The 24663-nt window shown below is 35.3% G+C and overlaps 2 protein-coding genes across 5 annotated transcripts in view; one reads left to right on the top strand and one right to left on the bottom strand.

The window, feature by feature from the left end:
- Positions 1–13616, bottom strand: part of LOC123529819 (conserved oligomeric Golgi complex subunit 5-like) — a 28442-nt gene extending 14826 nt beyond the window's left edge. Inside the window, exons 1-9 of one of the 2 annotated variants that reach the window (XM_045310355.2) lie at positions 13474–13616; positions 9787–9926; positions 8762–8819; positions 8144–8198; positions 5689–5758; positions 4694–4814; positions 2578–2708; positions 1358–1526; positions 416–528 (exon numbers count right to left, since the gene is read on the bottom strand). In XM_045310355.2, the coding sequence (XP_045166290.2) occupies positions 416–528; positions 1358–1526; positions 2578–2708; positions 4694–4814; positions 5689–5758; positions 8144–8198; positions 8762–8819; positions 9787–9926; positions 13474–13510 (894 nt within the window). In that variant the 5' untranslated portion in view covers positions 13511–13616. Of the gene's footprint in view, positions 1–415; positions 529–1357; positions 1527–2577; positions 2709–4693; positions 4815–5688; positions 5759–8143; positions 8199–8761; positions 8820–9786; positions 9927–13119; positions 13211–13473 lie in introns of those variants that run through there. The other variant, XM_053521179.1, reaches the window with a different exon arrangement.
- Positions 13532–24663, top strand: part of LOC123529821 (tRNA-dihydrouridine(20a/20b) synthase [NAD(P)+]-like) — a 32007-nt gene continuing 20875 nt past the window's right edge. Inside the window, exons 1-3 of one of the 3 annotated variants that reach the window (XM_045310358.2) lie at positions 13549–13667; positions 19674–19782; positions 23797–23916. In XM_045310358.2, coding sequence (XP_045166293.2) covers positions 23804–23916 — 113 coding nt within the window. In that variant the 5' untranslated portion in view covers positions 13549–13667; positions 19674–19782; positions 23797–23803. Of the gene's footprint in view, positions 13668–13887; positions 14017–19673; positions 19783–23796; positions 23917–24663 lie in introns of those variants that run through there. The other 2 variants (XM_045310356.2, XM_045310357.2) reach the window with 2 other exon arrangements.

Below are 24663 nucleotides of genomic sequence, written 5' to 3'. Positions count from 1 at the left end.
TTTGTATCTCTGCTGTGTGATTTACCTGAGCACAGTGATTATGTATTATTGCTGTGTGATTTACCTATGAACATTATGTATCTCTGCTGTGTGATTTACCTGAGCACAGTGATTATGTATTATTGCTGTGTGATTTACCTGAGCACAGTGATTATGTATTATTGCTGTGTGATTTACCTGAGCACAGTGATTATGTATTATTGCTTTGTGATTTACCTGTGTGCATTAATGTTGTATTATTGCAGTGTGATTTACCTGAGCACAATAATTATGTATTATTGCTGTGTGATTTACCTGAGCACAGTGATTTTGTATTACTGCCATGTATTTTACCTGAGCACAATGATTTTGTATAATTGCTATGTGTTTTACCTAATTACGGTGATTATATATTCTTTATTGCTGTGTGTTTTACCTGAGCACAAGCTGAGTATATACTGTCCATGAGTTTCTCCATGTTGGTCCAGAGTGTTGCTCTAAGGGCTGCTGTGTTACCTGTGACAGGCATAGAAGCCCTACCAGGTCCAGCTGAAATATAACATCAATATAAGTCAATGCTAGTCATAGACAATAACAAATAGACATAATAGACAATAATGTCATAGAAGACATAACTAACTAGGTTGTACATCTTTTCTGATGTCAACATATATAAACAGTTGAACTCTGCATTAAGACCACTCATAAATTAAGACCATCTCATTATCAAGACCCATTTTTTCCAAAAAAAATATTTCTTCTTTATTTCAATGGTCGCAAACCCCTTAAAAAAGTCCCCCCTGTTTTTCACTAAACAGACCACTAGACACATTTTTTAAAAAATTCTCACCATTTGTAAAAGAAAACCCAATAATAAGATCACCCCATTATTAAGACCATTTTTAAAACAACTTTAGGTAGTCTCATTAGTGGGGTTCTAATGGAACTATAAAAAAGAAACTCAAGTGGAAAAAAAATCTCTCACAAACTTATTGCAAGATGCTAACTGTTACAGCAACACTTTTCAGAAAGTCTGTACTGGTTTCTTTATTTTGCATGAGTTTTTCCAGGTGTTTTTCAACATTACTCATTTACAGTAAATTATGTTCTCCTATTAGTATCAGACTCAGTCTTTAAGGATGGTAGCTATATTCTCCTTTCATTGAGCTAGATGGACAGGTTTTCAGGAAGTTCCAGATTACAGTTATAGAAACAATGACAGTTGTTGAGCAACAGAAACAGACAGCTTTTCACAAAATGTTTACAATTGGTAAAAAAGTTTACCAGACACCAGACAACTACAGCACATAGGAAGTTGACTATAATGTTAAATGTGTTCAAGAAGGAAGATTTTTATAAGAGAAAAATGTAAATCTACCTTTTCCCTGAGGTCCTGTCTGTTGTATAGAAAGTGCTGTGACATCTAGACATGCCCTGATATCACTCTCCAGCTTATCTCTACACTGACTGACAACTTTATCTACAATCTCTCTCAGACTGCCAAGATTATGGAACACTTGTAGTGACGTGGCTACTTGGGCTTGGTTCTGAAAGAATAAACATCTAGGATTACTCAGTAACTGGCAAACCTTAATTTTATACTGTGCTCAGATTTAAGACCGCAGTTATCATGTTTTTTTTTTATGTTCTTTAAATTGTTAATAAAAATCAACTGCTTATGGATTTATTGCTGTAAATAGAACAAGAGCAGTCAGAGGACAGCAATGCTTGCCTATCCAAAAGCCTTGTCACTTAACAAAATTAAATGAATGAATATCTCAAACATAAAACCTCAACCAAATTAACTCAAAAAATACAAGCAGAAGAGGTATGTCAGAGTCACACCAGTTGGCAATGAGGTTGGGCAGACTCTTATTCTTAAAATATATAAATGAAATAAAGAAGAATATCTTTAAATGGGTATAATGTTGTTAAAAATGCAAATGGAGCTATGAACTCTGTGTACTGCATTTCAAATTATCACAGCAAAAAAATGTGTGAAATGTACTACCACAAAAGTTACTAAGACACCAGCTTACATACAAAAACTACCTAAAAATTGCTAAGTAAACAAAATGACATAACTTGTTAAAACTGCAAAACACAGCTATGAAACATGTGCACTACATGTCATATAGTTACAGTGAACAAATGTGTTGATTTTCAATCCATTCCCAAAAGTTGTTTAAGTATTGAGATACCAACTTTAAGCCTTTCAGCCTTACATACAAAAACTTAGGAAATAGAATACAAATGCACAAAATTTACCAAATTTAAGAGATAGCTGAATGACCAAAAAATAAATGAAATGATCAGTCTTTTCTGCATACTTTCAAATTAATACTAAATTAACCCTTACCCTGCTAAATTTCTTTAATGAACTTGTCCATCTTTCAATTTGGACAGTAGCATTAACTGTTGAAAGGAGTGCACATCAAAAAGTTATTGACTGAATGGTGAACTGTGTAGACCATGATCAGACTGCATGGATGTGCAGGTTCTTGGTTTGCACTGGTCACAAAGGCAAAATCTTTTGCTGCCAGCAGGCTAAGGGTTAAATAATGTTGCTTTTACTTTATTACCAAAGTTCCAACTGACCTGTGTTTCCATGCCTTGTTCTAGCATTTTCAATGCCTGAGATTCCACTTCTTGTCGAGCTTGTTTCACAAACCTCCTGTCCTGTTCTATCACCTCTACCCCTGTCAGGTCAACTCCTTCACATATATAGTCTGTACAGATAAAAACAACATTCAAATCAGGTTTCATGTTGTCTCATTTCCAACTTAATTCAGAAAAGACACATGTATTCTACATTACAGAATCATTTCAGAATTAATTAAAGCAGAGGGACATCACACCTGAACACCAGGTAGGTTTTAACTGTATTCATTTATAGATCACTAGTTTTGGTTCTCTATGAACCTTCATCAGGATCACTTCAAAGTTGTATGATAATTTTTTTTACGTGGCCAGCATGTATTCTCCCAGTAAAAATTTAAGCATGGGTCTACATAGTAACAGAATATTGATCCTTAACAATAACAAGAGGGTCATGATGACCCTGGATCGCTCACCTGAGTTATATGAGCTACATGTTTCAAATGTCAAACTGATGCAAAAATATTAAGAACGTCAGTAGGTCACATCCATTGTCAATGAAATTCAGTTTTACGATCGGTGTGCAAAACTGTGCATGTCATCCAAATTTCAAGGCTGTATCTTAAAAAACAAGAAAGTAGGTCAGCAGGTCAAGTGACATCATGTTACTTGGGGTCATCAGGTAATTATAATTAAACAGTCTTGGAATAGGATTAGATAATTTTTTAAGTATTTTTTCCTATATAACTCATAATAACTAAGTGACCCTGGGGCGGGGCCTCTTTTAACCCCAGGGGCATAATTTGATTAATTTTAATAGAGGACTACTAGGCAATGCATCACACCAAATATCAAAAGCCTAGGTCTTGTGGTTTCAGACAAGAAGATTTTTAAAAGTTTTTTCCTATACAAGTCTATATAAAATTTGGGACCCCAGGGCAGGGCCTCTTTTCACCCCAGGGGTATAATTTGAATAATTTTGGTTGAGGGCCATAAGACAATGCTACAAACTAAATATCAAAGGCCTAGGTCTTGTGGTTTCAGATAAAAAGATTTTTAAACTTTTTTTCCTATATAAGTCCATGTAAAAATTCGATTCCCCGGGGCAGGGCCATATTTGACCCTAGAGGGAAAATTTGAAAAATCTTGGTAGAGGACCATTAGATGATGCTACATTCCAAATATCAAAGCCCTTGGCCGTGTGCTTTTGTACAAGAAGATTTTCAAAGTTTTCCCTATATAAGTCTATATAAACTATGTGACACCCGGGGCGGGGCCATATTTGACCCTATGGGAATAATTTGAACAATCTTGGTAGAGGACCACTAGATGACGCTACATACCAGATATCAAAGCCCCAGGCCCTGTGGTTTTGGACAAGAAGATTTTTAAAGTTTTTCCTTTCGGTTGCCATGGCAACCAGAGTTCTGCATGGAGTTCAATTCTTTTAACAATTTTGAAAGGGGGCCACCCAAGGATCATTCCTGTGAAGTTTGGTGTAATTCTGCTCAGTAGTTTTCAAGGAGACTTTTTTAGAAAATGTGGACGGACACACAACACACACTGAGCAGTCACAAAAGCTCACCATGAGCCTTTGGCTCAGGTGAGTTAAAAACAAGCCTCTAGTGTTAATGAAGCTGCTATTTCTCTATGTATCTCCTGAGAAAGAAAATACTGTTATTTATTGCATAAATAGCTCCTGTATGAAACCCAAGATTGTCCATATATGAGCCGTGCCATGAGAAAACCAACATAGAGGGTTTGCGACCAGCATGGATTCAGAGCAGCCTGCGCAGCCGCGCAGTCTGGCCAGGATCCATGCTGTTCACTGTCAAAGCCTAATGCAATTGAGAAACTGTTAGTGAACAGCATGGATCCTGACCAGACTGCGCGGATGCGCAGGCTGGTCTGGATCCATGCTGGTCGCAAACCCACTATGTTGGTTTTCTCATGGCGCGGCTCATATACTAATGTTTATCTCCTGAGAAAAATTAGCAAGCTAGAATAATGGCTATGTAACAATAGAAATATGGACATTAGACAGAACATAAACATATATTTAATGCTGGTAAAACATTTGTCAATGGTAGTAAATCATATATGGAAAAGTTCTAACCAAGTTCATTTAAACTTTGGGCAGCCTTAGTTATCTCCCTTGCTCCACCTTGTAACTGGCTGTGTAAACGTTTACTCAGGTAAAGGATACGTATAATCCTCCGTAATAGGTCACAAGCCTCCTGGAATGTCAAATCATAATAATAACACTAATAATAATAATAAGAGTAAAATAATAATAGTAACAAGAAGAATATTCAATTTGATGATATTTTGGAGGTGTAATGCCTTAGGGTTTACTTTAAATGATGGAAATAATCAATTTACAAATTTATGGAAATTTTTTTTTGGCAAGTTTGAAAAATTCTGTTACTATGCTTATGCATCAAGACTGATAACGTTTCCAGTTTTTGTTGGGTTTAACGTCACACCCGCACAATTTATGTCATAATTGAGCCACACCATGAGAAAACCAACACAGTGCGTTTGCGACCAGCATATGTCCAGACCAGCGTGCGCATCCGCCTTGTAATTAGAGAAACTGTTAGCAAACAGCATGGATTCTGACTAGACTGCGTGGATGCGCAGGCTGGTCAGGATCCATGCTGGTCGCAAATGCACTATGTTGGTTTTCTCAGGGTGCGGCTCAATTATGGTGACTTTTCCGGCTTCTGACTCAGGAAGAAGACCCAAGATGCCCCTTTTGGCATTGTTTCAGGCATTCTAACCACCTGGGTAGAACTACCGACCTTCCTTCAGCCAGCTTAATGACTTCCTCACATTCATGTAGAATTCTAAACCCAAGTGAAGTTCAAACCCACACTGGTGTGGGACAAGTTATTTGAAGTGTTATCAACTTATACCATCTACAAAGAAATTATATTTGTTAAGTAGATAACAGAAAATTAAATGATCAAGCTACTGAAATCTTCAACAGTGTCATTGAATTTTGATATTCAATGCTAGTTCTAGCCACACATATATAAATTTATACTAAACATGAGAAATGTATTAACATCATCTATAACATAGGGCAAGTAACATATGACATCATACTTGGAGGTTTCTAAGCTGGACAGTTCTTGTGAAGATCTTGGTATAAGGTTCTGTAACCTTGCTTCGGATCCTGAAAAACAAATATACCAACTGTATCTCACTGTACTTCATACACCAACTGTATTACACAGCATCCTTTATACTAACTGTATCTCACTGCACTTTAAACACTTGTTATAGCACACAGTATCTTGCTGTACATCATACACCAACACATTCTATATACCAACAGTATCTCACTATACTTCATACACCAACTATATTACATATTAATCATTATACCAACTGTATCTCATTTTACTTCATATACAAACTATATCACACAGTATACTATATACCAACTGTATCTCACTATACTTCATACACCAGCTATATCATACAGCATCCTATATTTATATGTATCTCACTGCATTCTATAGAACAACAGTATCTAACTGAATTCTACATACTAACTGTATCTAATTGTATTCTATCTACCAATTGTATCACACTGTATTCTATACACCAACTGTATTTAACTGTACTCTATATTCCAACTGTATCTCACTGTATTCTATATACCAACTTATCTCACTGTATTCTATACACCAACTGTATCTCACTGTACTCTATATAAGAACTGTATATCACTGTATTCTATATAAGAACTGTATCTCACTTTATTATATACCTATATGAATTCTGTAAAAAAAATTGGCTTGTATTTCACAATTTAATATGAACAGGCAGAAAAAAATGCCTGTATTGTACCTTTTGTATTGTATGCTGCCGGACTACTTTCATTAATATGCATGATCTGACACAGTTCTATAAACAGTGCATACAGAAACTTCACTTAGTTCCATTTTAATATCGATAAACATTGAAGTTTTCGTTCAATAACAAAACAACAAACAAAAACGTAGAGGTATATAATAAAAGGGTCATTACAACAGTAGCTAGATCTGGGATTTGGTATTCGGCTATCATGGATTTTGCAAGGTTGGATCACATTCGGCTCTTGCACACCTTGTGAGATCCAATCTGACAAAAATCCACTCAAACCAAATACAGCATCCCAGATGAGCTACTGTTATAATAACCCTATTGTATTCTATACAACAACTGTATCTCAATGTATTCTATATAAGAACTGTATCTCACTGTATTCTATATACCAACTGTATCTCACTGTATGCTATATATCAACTGTATCTCACTGTATGCTATATATCAACTATATCTCACTGTACTCTATATACCAACTGTATCTCACTGTATTCTATATACCAACTGTATCTCACTGTATGCTATATATCAACTATATCTCACTGTACTCTATATACCATCTATATCTCACTGTATTCTATATACCAACTGTATCTCACTGTACTCAGTATACCATCTGTATCTCACTGTATTCTATATACCAACTGTTCCTCACTGTACTCTATATAACATCTGTATTCTGCATACCAACTGTATCTCACTGTACTCTGTATACCAACTGTATCTCACTGTACTCTGTATACCAACTGTATCTCACTGCACTCTGTATACCAACTGTACTCTGTATACCAACTGTATCTCACTGCACTCTGTATACCAACTGTACTCTGTATATCAACTGTATCTCACTTTACTCTATATACCATCTGTATCTCACTGTATTTTATATACCATTTGTATCCCTGGCCCATTGTACTAATATACCAACTGTATCTCACTGTACTCTGTATACCAACTGTATCTCACTGTACTCTGTATACCAACTGTATCTCACTGTACTCTGTATACCAACTGTATCTCACTGCACTTGGTATACCAACTGTATCTCACTGTACTCTGTATACCATCTGTATCTCGCTGTACTCTGTATACCAACTGTATCTCACTGTACTCTGTATACCAACTGTACTCTGTATATCAACTGTATCTCACTGTACCCTATATACCATCTGTATCTCACTGTATTTTATATTCCATTTGTATCTCTGACCCATTGTACTAATATACCAACTGTATCTCACTGTACTCTATATACTATCTGTATCTCATTGTACTCTATATACCAACTGTATCTCATTGTACTCTATATACCAACTATATCTCATTGTCCTCTATATACCATCTGTACCTCATTGTACTAATATACAAACTGTATTTTGCTGCCTTCAGCACACTAACTTCATCTCACTACATCTATATAATATATATGGTATGGTATTTTAAATGTATATCACTGTATTAATATATCAACTGTTACTCACTGCACTCTATGCATCTGTATCTCCCTGTATTCTATACACACAAAAAAAGATCAGAAAAGCTGTTAACCCTTTCCACAGTTAAATTTTGTTTACAAAAGAATCACCTCACTGGCAGGGATTGTCTATACTTCTAATACTTACAGGGATATGTTAACTGATGTTTCAATTTGTGGAAGCTGTCTATATAATAAGTGTAATTTATTTACCTATCCATGGCTGACAACAATGACTGTATCCTGGTCTGCATCATTTGAAGTACACCTGAAAATACAAGTATACATATTATAGTGTGTCCTGATGTATCAAACTTTACCATTTAAATTAGGCCTAAAAAACCTCTTTGTTTCCGGGAACATGCTCAAAAAAATTAGGGTAGGTAGATTGGATTTTTTTTTGGGGTGGGGGGGGGGGGGCCTTTTTTTTATTGAGACTTTTTCGTAAATTATTTTTGTGTCAAAAAATGAATACAAATAAGGGGGTTATGCCTTTATAGCATCAGTAAGTTGATTTCTAACATCACTAACCATGTTTAAAGCATAAAAAAGTGCAGTTTTGCAACTTTTTGTTAAATATTCTCCAAGGCCATAAAAACATTTAAGGTTGGGCCAAAAATTTAGTGTAGGTCAGGATACCATAAACAATTTTTTTTATGCCTTATCACATTTGTTTTCAATCTTACCTAACTGTATTATGCTAACAAGGAAATTGTTAACATATTGCACAAACAAGCATGAAAGATAAGCAATTACTTGTTTCAAATTAACCAAAGATGTCTATGATATAGTTTGTCTGTATTATCTATATTTAACTGAAATGTCCTTCACCTTCCAATGTCTCTACTCCAGTGGCTTGTGATAATAAATCTTCATGGTGGGCAACAATCTGAAGTACAAAATTCTTACATCAGTCTAGTAATTCTACAATATTTTTTCTTGTTTTCTATCATATATATCTATTTCTATTCAGCATATTCAGTTATTATTTTACAAACAGGATGCCAGTGCCAGAATGCCAGAATCACTAACCTCTGCTTGACCAGTCTGGCTTGGACAATTTTAAGCAAACTAATGGATTTATTTAAAGGTATAATAGACACAAATTTCATATTTAAAAACACGAGCAATTAATTCATATATAGTTTCTGTAAACATGAAATTATCAAGTTTATGTGTATATTAGGTTTAAAATAGTACACACTGTATACCTGTATAGACAACACAGTATAAATGTGCACTACCACTAAAAATTGGCTGTTTTTTAACACTCAACTGTTACTACATGACATTTAATTTTGAATGTAGCTCTGTATGCAAAACTTAATTTATATATTTCAGCCGTGCCATGAGAAAACCAACATAGTGGGTTTTCGACCAGCATGGATCCAGACCAACCTGCGCATCCGCGCAGTCTGCTCAGGATCCATGCTGTTCGCTAACAGCTTCTCTAATTCAAATAGGCTTTGAATGCGACCAGCATGGATCCCGACCAGACTGCGCGGATGCGCAGGCTGGTCTGGATCCATGCTGGTCGCAAACCCATTATGTTGGTTTTCTCATGGCACGGCTCGTTTAGCAGTTAAATACATTTGATGAGGATTTTTTTTTACATTTGAAATAAAAATCTTACAATAAAATGTTTGAGTGAAAGATGGCCACCAGATATCTTTAAATCAGATGAAGATTACTAGATTGCCATTTCCAGTTTTGCGGTTGAAAATTTAAATAGCCTAATAGTATACACAATACACCTGTAAAAATATACATGAAATATGATTTATGAGCATATTTTCTGTTTGTTTTATCTCTGTTTTATTCTATTATTGGTCTAGAAATGGCTAAGCATGTTGTACCTGAGAGTGGATTTCCTTGTCAAGTAAACCAATCCCCTCAGCAAGTTTTGAGAGTTGATCTGTTATAGCACGTCTCTGTATAGCTTGGTTTGCATGGGCCTTCACATCAAAACTTTCCTCCAAAAACTGCCTGAATATATCTGTAATATCAGGTAAAGTATTATACTATACAGTCTCAAGAAATACATTTTAAGTATTAATCAATTTAAGTGTTTATTCCCAAAAAGAGTTTGTTGATAAATTATAACGTAACTCAATATGTTTGCCAGTTAAACAAAGAAGGAAGTCCAACATTGTATATTCTGTGATAAATAATGGTTCATATATGACTGGTGAGACAACATACTGGCATCAATTCAATGCTGGTAAACTTGGGTGGTCAGTAACAAATGTTACATTTTAGGCACTAGATATATAAAAGTAAAACACGGTATGAAATGTCCCCATTGGTTTAATTGCTATCTACAAAAATAGAAGAACAATGATATTGATACATCAAACCTTTCCGATTACGAGATATTCTTTGGAACATCAATCAGCTTGTTTTACTGAGAAACAGCATTACCCAGTAAATAGTTTGTTTTTTTTTAAAGAATTAAAGAGAACTTTAATTTTATACTAAACAATTATGAATCATTGCCTCAGTTCATTTAGACAAGGAAGCCTAGAGAAAATATGCTATCCGACGATATTGTATACCAATTATCTTTGTAGTATGGATAAAAACAAAAGAAATACCTTAAATAAGGTGTACAGGGGCCAGCTGCTCAACAAATAGACTAAGGCTGAGGCTGGATGGTACCGGTGTACGTTACTTGGAAGGGTATTCTGCAGACATATTGTTCTTGGAAAGAAAGAATTGGAGTAGTATTGTGTGTATTAATACAGAGTAAGGTAGTTTAGGTTCCTGGTAGGGGTCAGGTGATGGTGGTCTATACTGACTAAGTTATATCTAATTTTGTAAAAGAAAATCAGACAGGCTTGGTACAGGCATTGTTCTATGGTTTGCCACTGTAGGGTATTTATATATTTGTGGACGCACTGGTCAAAATGCTTTCCTACGGAGGTGAAGGCCCTGGGTTCGATTCCTGACTACTCCCATTGTGTCCTTGGGTAAGGCACTTTATCACAATTGCCTCAGTCAACCCAGCTGTAAATTGGTACTAGAAAATTGTTTGGGGTAAGGGATAATTGGTTTTAACTGTTCTTAAAATAGGGTCACTCAAAAGCTCTACAGAGCTTATGTTCATTATTTCACAAAGCGACAGTAAATAAAATTTACCTTTTCCTTTACCTTTACCCTTCCTTCATGTGAAATAAAGGGCAAATTCTTGGGGTATAATAAAATTTGCTTTATCGAGGTCAGTGACTAAAACTTTTGCCAGACTTCTTTTTTTTTTTTTCAAAACAATGCCATCTTGTTTTTAAAAATAACTGCTAATTTCAAGACTTACTTATGCAATTATCTTTATAAACACGCTTTTATTAGGTACATGTCACTAATGTATATAGTGTTATTTCTAAAGCTCAAAAAGGGCAGGGTGCTGTTAAAAAGGGGCAGGGGGGCTGCCAAAAAGGAGCAGGGTACATATATATTTGATTCCTCTTAAATACTTCTGTAATCCTAGCCTATTCACATAGGGTTGTCTAGAAATACGGAACTTCCGTAATCCTAGAATCGGAGACTAGGAATACAGTACCGTAACCCTAGCCACTGCCTTTTGTGAATCACCTTGTCAAATGCCTTTTTAAAATTCATAACAATAACATTCATTGTTTACCACTTTCAAGGTTGCCAAAAACCTCTTGTGCGAAGCTGAAAAGTTTAATTTCACAGCTACTAGTATGTTTAAATCGAAAGCCATGCTGGTACCGGTACGTGCTATGCATGAAATCATTATCAGTATCACAATCAAAATGTTTGAAATAAAAGTGTGCTGCATGACTCTGAAAGCAATACAGTTGAGAAAGGTTGGGCTGTAGTTAATGGCCTTGAACTCTGGACCTTTCTTACATATGGAAGCAACAACTATATTTTCCTAATCTCGGGGATTATCTCTAAGACCATTGTTTGATAAAGACATTCCATTGTTACTTCTTGGAGATAAAAATGCATGCCATCATTCAATGCTGGAATACTGGAATGATCAAAGTCATAAAAAATCAATAGGGGTCATGTTACACAGGGATCGAATTTAACTTTTTTTCCCACTAGCAAATTGCTAGTGCCATTTTTTTCCACTAGCAAGATGATGGGTTCCACTAGCAATTATCTAAAAGCTGTTTATGTGCTAAATTTATTAAGTTGTTTTGTTGTTGTTTGTTTCATATAAAAGTTCACGGTCCGGACAGGCCGGGGACTTCCTGGTTCTGAAAGTACTCAATGATTCTTTGGACTTTCGCCTGGAAGTTGAAGTTTTAAGTTTTTCTCAGGTCACTGCCCCTAAGCCTTTTCAGTCTCCGCGGGCCTTTCTGCACAAAGAAACATGTTATTTTCCTCTCCATTTTGGAATGATTTCCGCAGAACTTTGCAAATTACAGACCAAAATGAAAACAAATATTGCCTAGATGTTTACTTAGATATCCGATGATTATTTTTGTATGAAGTGACAAGCGTCTACAAGCAGTCACGTGATTATCCGTAAATTAACTGCCCCAAAGATGTTTTTAAAGAGAAAAGGACAGTTCGAGCGAATTCCCCTATTTTTGAACGTGATCGAGAAAATATTCGAGTGCCATGACTTTCTACTCGCATTTTTTTTTTCTTACTTGAATTTTGCGAGTTAGCGACCGCTAAATTCGATCCCTGGATCAACATTCCTATAGGAGAGATCGCCGTGACGTCACGCGTTAACATCTGTTTATCTGGTGGTTGGCAAAACAAATGATTTTAACACCGTTTGCGTATTGAATCAGAATTTTTAATTTTTAATAATTTTTTTCCTCATTTATGGATTTTCAAAATTCAAAAAGATTTGAAATACTAACAATCTTCATATTTTTGTATCCAAATATCTTTTTTCAATCAATAACCGTTTTAAATGACATATAATTTTAAAAGCGGCGTAGTGATTTTCACAACCTTTAGAAAAACAGTGTAAGTTAAGCGTTCATAATTAATCCATTTTATTTCGAAATAACAATTAAAAGTAATCAATAAATTGCTTGTTTTATAACCTTTCCAGTGATCAAAAAATTATTTATGTAAATTTGTGTTTTAAGAAAGTTTAGACGGTTAGAAAAACATCACTGTTTACAAAAAACATGGACGGTCGGCTTCTGCCCACCCGATCACTGTCTTATCAGTTCTAAAAATAGAATTTGTATACAAACACATCTCTCCTATTAAGTTTTGTGATCCAAGCATTCTCAAGTCTTGACCAGTACGGAAACAGTTTAACTTTTCCATGTCACTTTTACCTTGACCTCTGACATACTGAACTCAAAAATCAAGGGAATCTCTTATTTCAAACCACAAGCGATTCAAAACACAACCTTGGGAGACCCATTCATTTGTCCGAGTAAAGAGACATCCGGTAACTTACGCACTCATACTGTTCCATGTAACTTGTACAAAAAGGAAAGCGTTTCATGAAATATAGAACGAACAATATCATTAAATGCTTTATTTGCCTCACTAGGCATAATTCTATATAAGGAACTGAGTGCTCAATAATGCCAAAATACCATCATGTTCCAGTTTTGACAGCAAGTCGTCTTCCATCTTTGTTTACTTCCGGTACACGTTTGTTTTGTATTCGTCTCAATAATTCTCGAGCTGGCCTTACTGTGCAATTTTGTTGTTGTTTCTGGTACAAATCTAGAGTAATACAGATGTTCTGGTAGAATTGTTGATGTTTTTAACCTTTTGTAAGCAAAAGGTACTATCAATAAACATATTTTTTTAACATTCATTAACAATTTAACACTAATTTACGAACTTTTATTTGTACAAAATATTTTCGACCCAGCCAAGAATGTTAAATTTAGTTATCAGTCGAATATGCATGAGTGTGAAGAAATCTTAATCATTTAAGTTCCAGGAAAACTAGTAACATTTATTTGAATTTTGTCGATGGGTAAAGTAAGGATATGAAACTTGTTTTTTTGAAATAGAAAGACGTACAAGATAACAAGGACACAGTGTATAGACTCTCTGTACGCCCAAACGGAAGTCGCCAATAACTAGGCGTTCACTTTCGTTTTTGAAATTTTTGCAAGCTGTCGGTAGTGAGTATTTTTATGTTTTTCTGTGGCTATTTGAAATAAATATTCTTGTTGTATATATTTTTCAATGTATGATAAATGTCTCTACAACAAACTGCCGTTTAACAGACATTAACACATGAAAATAAAACGTATTTTCATTCAAAACCTAGAAGGTCGAAGCAAAAGACGATGTATTCAGGCTAAAATGCCCATTATTTAGGAACTGCGAGTGAAATACGTGTCAGAACCGCTTCTGAATGTTAAATTATAAATTCATGCAAACGAGTTTATACCTACAAATATGAATTTACAATCCTGAATAGTTTAAATATTGTTAAATTCAACATGCATATGAATTATACACTGAACGCCTAGTCGCAAATCTTTATAGAAAAACTGTCCCACTATTGGCCAAAACACTGTACGCCTATTCAATAACGAAATGACGAAGTGTTTGGGCTTGTATGCTCTATACACTGTACTTACTGAATTTATAAATATAAGTTTTGTATTGTATTTTACTTGTGACAGTGAAACAGTATTTACTAGTCTGTTTCACCAACGATGTCCTTGTCTTGGACAGGAAATAGAATCTGTATACGAGTTTCCGTTAACATACGAGAAAAATATGTATTTATTCCGCTCAGCTTGACAGGACACTGTTTTTGCTTTTTTCTTTGTATTTTAGCTCGATTATTCGGGGAATAGCGGGGCTTTTCTACTAGCCCCGGCTTTGGTTAAAGTTAAGTTTTTTTGGCAGCCTTTTTTTTGTCACATCTTTTTTTAACTTTTGCTTATACCTTACTGTAACTTCACATAAACATTGTGCAAACAAAGCCTTTTCAGCTCGACTATTTGAAGAATAGTCAGCTATTCTACTCACCCTGGCGTCGGCGTCACACCTTGGTTAAGTTTTTGCATGCAAGTACATACAGCTATCATTTCAAGGCATATAGCTTTGAAACTTATTTTTTTCTTTTTCTAGATCAATTACCAACCTCACTGGGTCAAGTCCCATAACTCTGGCGTGTATTTTGGGCAAATTATGCCCCCTTTAGGACTTAGAAAATTCTGGTTAAAATTTTACATGCAAGTTACTATCTCCAAAACTAATACAGTTATTGAATTGAAATTTCACAAGTGCCTTTGGGGTTATAAAACTAGTTGATAGCAGCAAGTCCCATAACATGTTGGTCAAATTATATCCGCTCTATATAGGAGCCAGGTCATTTTCCGCTTGTTCTGTAGCGATTACTGAAATAATTTTTAATGCAAACGAAAAAGAATTGGATACTAGCTTCGATCTGCTTGATTTTGACTGATATCAGCGGTTATTTGGAGCCGGATATTAAAATAAACAGAAATTACAAATAGACGCGCCGACGGCAGCTGTTTCTTCTGTGAATTATGATAAAGTCCACGTCATAAAGTCCAAACAAGTCTCTGAGATGCCGGAAATGGATCAAGCACTGAGTTGAGCCACTTAACGATTATATGAATGATGCGTTAGTGTAAAGAATCTAATCATTATTACAAAAAAATAATTTCAAACACAATGCAGGTTAGAGTTTATTAGTACGCATTTACTGCGACTGAGCCGTGCTAGACTAATTAATTTGATAATTATTTACTAATAAACACTAACCTTTACGAAAAGTGGATTCGAAACTGCAGTTATAACATATAAACATGTCAGTGACTGTTACGAAAACGAAAGAAATTATAACTATTACTTTTTAACTGTCAGTTGTCATAAAACAAAGTCAAATTATGGAAATATATGAATGAAAAGAAGTTTTGAATAGGCGTTCAGTTTTTCGACTAAGCGTTCAGTCCGGATTTTAGAAATAGCGATTAGTGGGCCAGTAATGTATCGACTAGTGGGACAGTGTAATCGGCATATATGTCTCAGAAAAACACATTTTCCTGAAAACGCATTCGTTACCATAGAGCCATGCTAGTATTTATTGATGCGTAAGATATTTATCTACGAAGTAGCAAAGGTTTCAATTCTTTGCAAAAGCTCAATATACATGTATTTCAAAGAATTGATAGTTTTATTACAAAATCGAACAAATACCCACACGTGATTTGACTTGAAATGAAGTATATTAAGAGTTTTAATAGGCGTGTTTGGTATCTACGTAAACAGTAGCTCTTAAACAATATGTAGATAAAAAATACACTTACTTTATGCGATATTAACGAAATAAACAACGAAAATCCAAGCCATCCGCGACAGCAAAAATTTGTGTTTTGATTTCTGAACGCCTAGTTTTTGGCGACTTCCGGTCGGGCGTACAGAGAGTCTATACACTGTGAAGGATACATTGTGCTTTGTAGACACCTGAATTCTTCTTTTTCTGTGTACAAGACAGTACTCCAAGAACTGGACTGTACTTTGTCCAGGGTTGCATTGTGGCAAGAAAGTCACATCTCTAGAGGCTGTACAGTTAAAAGTTGACTACTTAGATAGATAGATAGACAGATAGATAGATAGAGATTAGATAAGAGATTAGATTAGATTAGATTAGATTAGATTAATAGATAGATAGATAGATAGATAGATAGATAGATTCGTGTAAATATATACATCATATTGACACAATTATCACATACATTGAATTTATACAGCACATAATATATTAACACAGCTTGGATATCACAGATATTATTGGTGACTAGTGCACAATTATGACATATATAAATACACAGGATAACCTGTAAAAGCCTTGCGGCTTATTTCCAATAGGGTCCTTGAAAATATTGTCATAATGGACAAGAGTATTTAAATAATTTAAATAATAGTAATAGATACAGTTTATGCAGAGTAAGTCGTTGCCTCAACGCGAAACTAGTCTATGTGTATATAGAAATAGAAGCAGATAGACTAGTTTCACGTAGAGGCCACGAAGTGCACAATTATGTTGTCAGTACATAGACATACATATATTACACGAACAATATTATCACAATAAAAATCATATCACATAAAATCAACATTTGACTATACTTACAATTAAAAATAGATATAACTGGAATCTTCAGCCAACGTCATATCTAAAATCAAGTGCTTTTTAACTTCCTTTTTAAAAGCATATTTACTCTTAGTATTATGTATAAATTGAGGTAACTGGTTCCAGTCTAAAATACCACAGATTATAATAAAAAGTTGAAGTTGTAAAACCATTTACAGCTGGCACTAAAAAATTGGTACTACTACCTCTACTATTATACTGGTGTTGTTCATTACACCTTTTAAAATTTTCTTTAAGATATGCCGGACATTTATCATTAAATATTTTATACACATGATTAAGTCTAAGTTGCTTGCACCTGTTTTCAATATTTAAAAAACCTAGATAACTAAAATCTGAAACACACAGAGAAGTTCTACATTCATAATTCAATATATATCTCACAATCTTATTTTGAGCAATTTGAAGTTTACACTTCAGTTGTTTTGTGAGTCCACAATACCATGACGAACTAGCATAATCAAAATGGCACTGTAAGAGTGCATTACATAGAGTTTTTCTTAATGATTCATTTAAATAACTCTTTTGCCTATATAAAAACTTTAATCTTGAATTGACTTTATTAACAATATTATTAACAATAGAAGATGGCAGATAGGTCTTTATCCAACATAGCTCCCAAGTATTTAACAGAGTCCTGTGCCTTAATTTATGTCCATTACAATGAACTGAAAAATCTTGAATTTTAGTGAGCTTATGTCTAGAGCCAAATAGATACAATTAAAACTATGGTACACACATGAACTGTCTACACTGAGTACAGAGGTGGGGCTGCTACCGAGGCATGGAGAGCAGCCTTGAAGGCCTCGATGTCTGGGATATCCGTGACCATGGTTGGCAAGCATTTCCAGTCCTGTATCGTCCTGGGAAAGAAGGACTGCTTATACACAGTGACGTTAATGTATGAGAGAAATAGCCTCCTAGAACCCCTGGTTCTGCAGTCGCTGCCTCTGACTATCTGTGCTGCCTCTAGAATGTCCACTAAGTTGTTGGAGATCTTGAAGAGCATGGTCAGTTGCAAGATTCTTCAGCGCTCTCGAGGAGGTTCCCAGCCCAGCCGATTAACCATTGCTGTGACGCATCCCAGAGTCCTATCAGTGTAGTTGTTACACGTGTATCTGGCCAGGCGATACTGGACTTTGTCAAGACGGTTGACATCTTCAGCTTTGTAAGGGTCCCAGGAAGCTGCAGCATATTCAGTTGTGGGTCACAACATTGATTTGTAGGTGGTATCGCGGCCCGCTCTGCTGCAGTCTTTCAGGTTGCAACGGAGAAATCCAAGTGTACGTTATGCCTTGGCTACTGTTGCTTGAGTGTGCTTCTCCCATTGAAGGTCGTCGCTGAAGGTTACGTCAAAGTACTTGGCCCTGTCGGTAACTTGGAGACGCTGTCCATGGAGATAGTAGCTGGTCTCCCGACAGTGACTTTACAGTACAGTACATTTATCAGGGTGGAAGCTTATCTGCCACTTGGACACCCAGGTCTCCAGAGCTGAGAGATCTTCTTGGTGCTTGATGGCATAGACCCATAGTATTTATAGACTTATGTATGTTTAATGTCAATTTGTCAGCCCTATAAAATGTGGAAATAAGACACTGCCTGTCAAATATTTTCTCCCAGGTCTCCATGATATGACCAACAGACTAATTGGAGTAACAATAACACTTTCTTCTACTTCTACTTTTATATACAGATGGGATACTCGTCTTCAAAGCCACTAAGTAGACATCATATGAATTGCGCTCCATTTTAAAACGCGGGCTTACTTGACTCCCATACACAGCGTCAGGTGTTCCAAGACAAGTCATAAAACTTTAAAAAGTGAATTTTGTGAGTACCAATGGTATGGCAGTCCATCACTCATTGGTTTGTTAAAATAACCACATGTATTTATACTATACAATTGATATAAGTTTACATTGTGACATAGGTGTAGACGACAGCTGTTTTGAAATTATTCAGGCTGTCCACTGTTGTGTTGTTAACTGGTAGATTGTTCCATTTGACCACAGCTCATGGGAAGAATGAATGTTTATAAACGTAGAGTCTGCAGTTCTGAGTTGTATGTCACAAATTTTATAAAGTTTGTGTATCTTGTTGACAGAAGTGGATAGTATTTACCTGGAACTGCAACGTACTAGATTGTTAATCACTTTGTACATGAGGATTACGTCAGCATATTGTTGATGTTGTTCAAGTGTTGGCCATTTCAGATGTTGTAAGAGAGATGTTATACTTCCCGGGTTATTAGAGTTAAAAGGCTGGTTCATTACAAAACATGCTGCATTCCTTTGTAATTGTTTGTTCTTTATTATGTTCATTATTTGTTGCGGGTTCCATATTGTTGATGAGTATTCAAGTTTGGTGTAACTAGTGAATGATAATGCTCTTTCTTTTACTGTAATACGACGGTGTTTTTGGTTTCTTTTTATGAATCCAAGTGTTCTTGAAGCTTTTGATGTTATCGATTCAATGTGGTGGTTGTATTTCAAACAGTCTGATATTTCAGTGCCAAGATAGTGATGATTTTTTACAACTTCTAGTATTTGATCTTTCATCTTTTATTGATATAAAGATTTATCTCTTTTATTAGTTACTGACATGATTGCACATTTTTGTGTATTAGATTCCATTTTCCAGGTGTTGCTCCATTTTACTGATGTGTTCAAGTCCTGTTGTAGAATAGTGTGATCTTTGCTAGTGGTTATTGGTCTGTAAGTTACGCAGTCATCAGCAAAGAGTCTTACCGGTATAGAAGATTTTATGTCACTGGCTTTATCGTTGATATAATTTTTGAATATTATAATTGATATAATCATTGAAATAATGCTTGTCAAAGGACAGTCCCTTGTGGAACACCAGACGTTATTTTAGATGGTTGAGATCTTTCGCCATCCACAACAACTTGTTTAGGAATTGGTTGGTCCTTAGTCAAACGTCATTTTTGATCCCATAACATTTTTACAGAAAGCCTACAATGTGACACTTTATCAAACGCTTTTGAGAAATCTTGTATAGCCATGCCGACTTGATGTCCAATATTCATGTTACGTGATAGGTCGTCAGTGGTTAGTAATAATGATGATTCACAGGAATGCTTTTACCTAAACCTGTGTTGATTTTCATGTAAGATTCTTGGATGGTCTAGATGGTCCATTATTTGTGACACAGCAATATGCTTGATTATTTTAGCCACAGCTGCTATTAAGCTTACAGAACGATAGTTTGATGGTTTTGTTCAATCTCTCTTTTTAAAATTGGCACAGAGTTTGCGTTCTTTTAGTCCAAAGGTATTTGTTATGTGTCAGTAGATTGTTGGAATATGTTTTGCAAGATTGGAGCAATTTCATGTACACACTCTTTCAAAATTATAATTGGCATCTTATCTGGTCCACATGCCTTTTTTTGTTAAGCCTGTTTTATGCATTTTATGACACCATTTAATGTAATATTTATCATGGGCATTGAGCAAAGCTCTAGATAAGAAATTTCAAGTTTTAAATTAACAAATCACACACCCAGTGGAGAAAAAACCTACGGGTAAAAAGTGGTAAGCAAAGACACAAAATCCAACCCTGAAGCACTGTTTGTGTAGAATCTTGTTAAAGGTTAGAGACCACCAATTGTTTTCCCATAGACTTACATTGTAACATTATGGCGTGTACGGCCTTCCATACATCGAAACCTGTATATCTAATTACAAGTTTTTCAAGAACTATCTTAGTTCTACCAAAATATCGGACGAAAAACATATGAATAGTGATACTTTCTTTAAGTAATTTTTGTGTGAATGAGATGACCCCCTGTTTACATCATTGACATGGCGGGAGAAATTCGTTTGATAAAACTATTTTTCAATACACATAAAATGTAGCAAATTTTGTCAAAATGTATGATAAAATACTGTAAATGCAGTGAAAAAATATCAGTTTTGAAAAAATAATCACTTCCTGGGTTTGTTTACATGACTGACCAATCAGAAGGCACAAACGTTACCTTATTCCCAGGTATACACTTACCTCATTCCCAGTAAGTTCCATGTACTTTTTTGAATTGGTGGTCTCTGACCTATAGATGAATGTTTCGTATCACGTTTTCCAATTTTACAGTGATATTGTGAAACATGATCCAATACCAAATGCCTTACAAAGTTTCATCAAGAAATGTTCAGTTTTAAGAAAGATATGGACAATTTACTGAGGTCACCCCCTGTCGATTTATATGCCCAGACTCAGTCCCTGTCATCGTCAGATTGCATTTTTTCGTGAAAATTTCAGTTATCTGCATTTGATTTGACTTGGAAGTTGAAATACGATTCATTCCGTAAAAAATAGAAATAAGGTCTAATAATTTTGATCATTCTCCAACATTACAGAGATAAAAATGATCCTTTTTGGCCCAAAAGCTCAGATAAAAATGGGCACACCTGTTTAAAAAAGAGGCCACAATTTCAAAAAAGATCAAATTTCACGCTTATTTTGGCACGAAAACGTCTTTCTACATCAATTACGACAGATTTGTGGTCATTTACATTATCTTTGATGGCTTCCGACGAAAGTCATGTTTTAGCTCTATTATAGGTTAGAGACCACCAGTTGTTTTCCCATAGACTTACATTGTAACATTATGGCGTGTACGGCCTTCCATACATCGAAACCTGTATATCTAATTACAAGTTTTTCAAGAACTATCTTAGTTCTACCAAAATATCGGACGAAAAACATATGAATAGTGATACTTTCTTTAAGTAATTTTCGTGTGAATGAGATGACCCCCTGTTTACATCATTGACATGGCGGGAGAAATTCGTTTGATAAAACTTTTTTTCAATACACATAAAATGTAGCAAATTTTGTCAAAATGTATGATAAAATACTGTAAATGCAGTGAAAAAATATCAATTTTGAAAAATAATAATCACTTCCTGGGTTTGTTTACATGACTGACCAATCAGAACGCACAGACGTTACCTTATTCCCAGGTGTACACTTACCTCATTCCCAGTAAGTTCCCTGTACTTTTTTGAATTGGTGGTCTCTGACCTATAGATATGTCACCAGATTTCAACAAGGACAGCATTGCTGCACAAAACTGTACAGGGAAAATGACTTGCCAACAAGAGCCCTTTAATACGGAAATGTTATAGTTTGCTAGGAACACTGGTTGCAGTCAAAGCTTTGAATATCAGGCAAACAGGCCGCAAACACTTTTGATAAAGTAGATAAAACAAGAGCTGTCTGATGATAGCGTGCTCGACTATTCGAAGAATTGATTGAAGAATGGGGTCAAAATATTAACATAGATATTCAGGCAAAAGAAAAATGTTCCAGTATTTGTGGATTTTGATAAGTCTTGCACTAAATGGCAATGTGTGAACCAATTTTAAAGTCCAAAAAGGGCCGTAATTCAGCCAAAATAGATGATAGAGTTATGTACTCTTTCCTACATATAGAGACTATTATACTGAATAAGTGATAAAAGTTTCAAAGCCATATGTTGAACTCTACACAAAATTTGAACTGGTACAAAAAACTTAACCAAGATTTCTAAGTAGAAAGGGGCCATAATTCAGCCAAAATCCTTATTGGAGTTATGTACATTTGCCTATAACTGGTCAAAGTGATGGTAAAGAGGTGTTGAAAGTTTCAGAGCTTTATCTCAAAAGACTTTGCCAAAATATGAACTGGTACAAAAAACTTAACCAAGATTTCTAAGTCAAAAAGGGCCATAATTCAGGCAAAATTCTTGATGGAGTTGTGTGCTTTTGCCTATAACTGGCCATGGTGATGGTAAATAAGTGTTGAAAGTTTCAAAGCTTTATCTCAAAAAAACTTTGTCAAAATATGAACTGGTACGAAAAACTTAACCAAGATTTCTAAGTCGAAAGGGGCCATAATTCAGCCAAAATCCTTGATGGAGTTATGTACTTTTTCCTATAATTAGACATGGTGATGCTAAACAAGTGTTGAAAGTTTCAAAGCTTTATCTCAAAAGACTTTGCCAAAATATGGACTGGTACAAAAACTTAACCAAGATTTCTAAGTCCAAAGGGGCCATAATTCAGCCAAAATCCTTGGTGGAGTTATGTTCTCTTGCCTATAACTAGACATGGTGATGCTAAACAAGTGTTGAAAGTTTCAAAGTTTTATCTCAAAAGACTTTGCCAAAATATGAACTGGTACGAAAAACTTAACCATGATTTCTAAGTCAAAAGGGGCCATAATTCAGCCAAAATCCTTGATAGAGTTATGTGCTCTTGCCTATAACTGGCCATGGTGATGGTTAACAAGTGTTGAAAGTTTCAAAGCTTTATCTCAAAAGATTTTGTCAAAAGTGGACTGGTACGAAAAACTTAACCAAGGTGTGATGCCGACGCCGTGGTGAGTAGCATAGCTCTACTTATTCTTCGAATAGTCGAGCTAATGATTGCGGAATGTTCATTTGGTGTTCACTTTTCACATGCAAATTGGATTTGTCGGAAACAAGTTGCTGCACTATAGCTCTTCCAGCACAGTAGTTGCCATGGACACTAATTTGTGCTGCTGAACAGAGAATGAAACTGAAACAACTCCAAAGATGAAGATAACTTTAAACATATCCTTTATATGAATGCCTCTTTACAGAGAAGATCTATCTTAAGTAATTATGTAATGTCTGCTGGCATTGAAGACTACCTACCTACTAACGTGCAGCAATAGTAGAATATCAAAATTTTTATTTCTTGCCATATCATTTTAGCAACTTTTTAACTGCATTTTTTTAGGTCAGCTATGGAGTTTGGTGTGAACATGACTGAAGAGACATTTCATTGGAAGAAGCCTATGGAGTTGTTCCAGGAAAAAACATTAGTGAAAATCTGTGCCCCTATGGTGAGATATTCCAAGTAAGTGTGTAAACTTTGTTGTAAAAATGTTGATAAAGACTAACCATACATCAGCTTCATCTGGTAATGCATTTTGTACAGTAGATGTTGATAACAAAAACTAAGGTCTGATAGCATATACAAGGGAACAGAAAGAAATCCTCATGTACAAGGGAGTTTGCTTAGGATGTACATGTTACACAGACACATCATCAATCACACTTTTCAGTTTTACTCTTGCCACTGTACACTTATACATTTTATTAGCTCGACTATTCGAAGAATAGTCTAGCTATTCTACTCACCCTGGCGTCGGCGTCGGCATTGGCGTCACACCTTGGTTTAGGGCTGTCATTGATTGGGTCTTTGTCATATCGACGATACCGATATATCGGAAGACAGATATCGACGATACATCGATATATCGATTATTAAGTTAGAGTAACAACCTATTTGTTCATGTACATGCTATATACCTTCTTGTTAATGTTATTTTTAGTTTAATTGCCTGCTTTTCATGTGTTTTATTTGTATTTATGTATTTCCCCATACAGGTAGTGCCGACTAGTTGGAAAAGAATGCTACGGTACAAGTTTAGACATGACCTTTATTGACAACTTCCGTTACTAAGGGCGCATTTTTGCAGGCAGAAAAGTTGTTTTAGAGGGTCTGAGTGTTTATCTGGATAGTTTTTTTCTCTGTGTAAAATATCGATTTTTAAAAATGGGAATCGATAATCGATCGACCAAAAAATATCGTTGATACATC

Source organism: Mercenaria mercenaria, chromosome 13 (genome assembly GCF_021730395.1).
Source record: "Mercenaria mercenaria strain notata chromosome 13, MADL_Memer_1, whole genome shotgun sequence".
In the NCBI taxonomy this organism is placed as follows: domain Eukaryota; kingdom Metazoa; phylum Mollusca; class Bivalvia; order Venerida; family Veneridae; genus Mercenaria; species Mercenaria mercenaria.
This window is presented reverse-complemented; position numbering and strand designations above follow the sequence as displayed.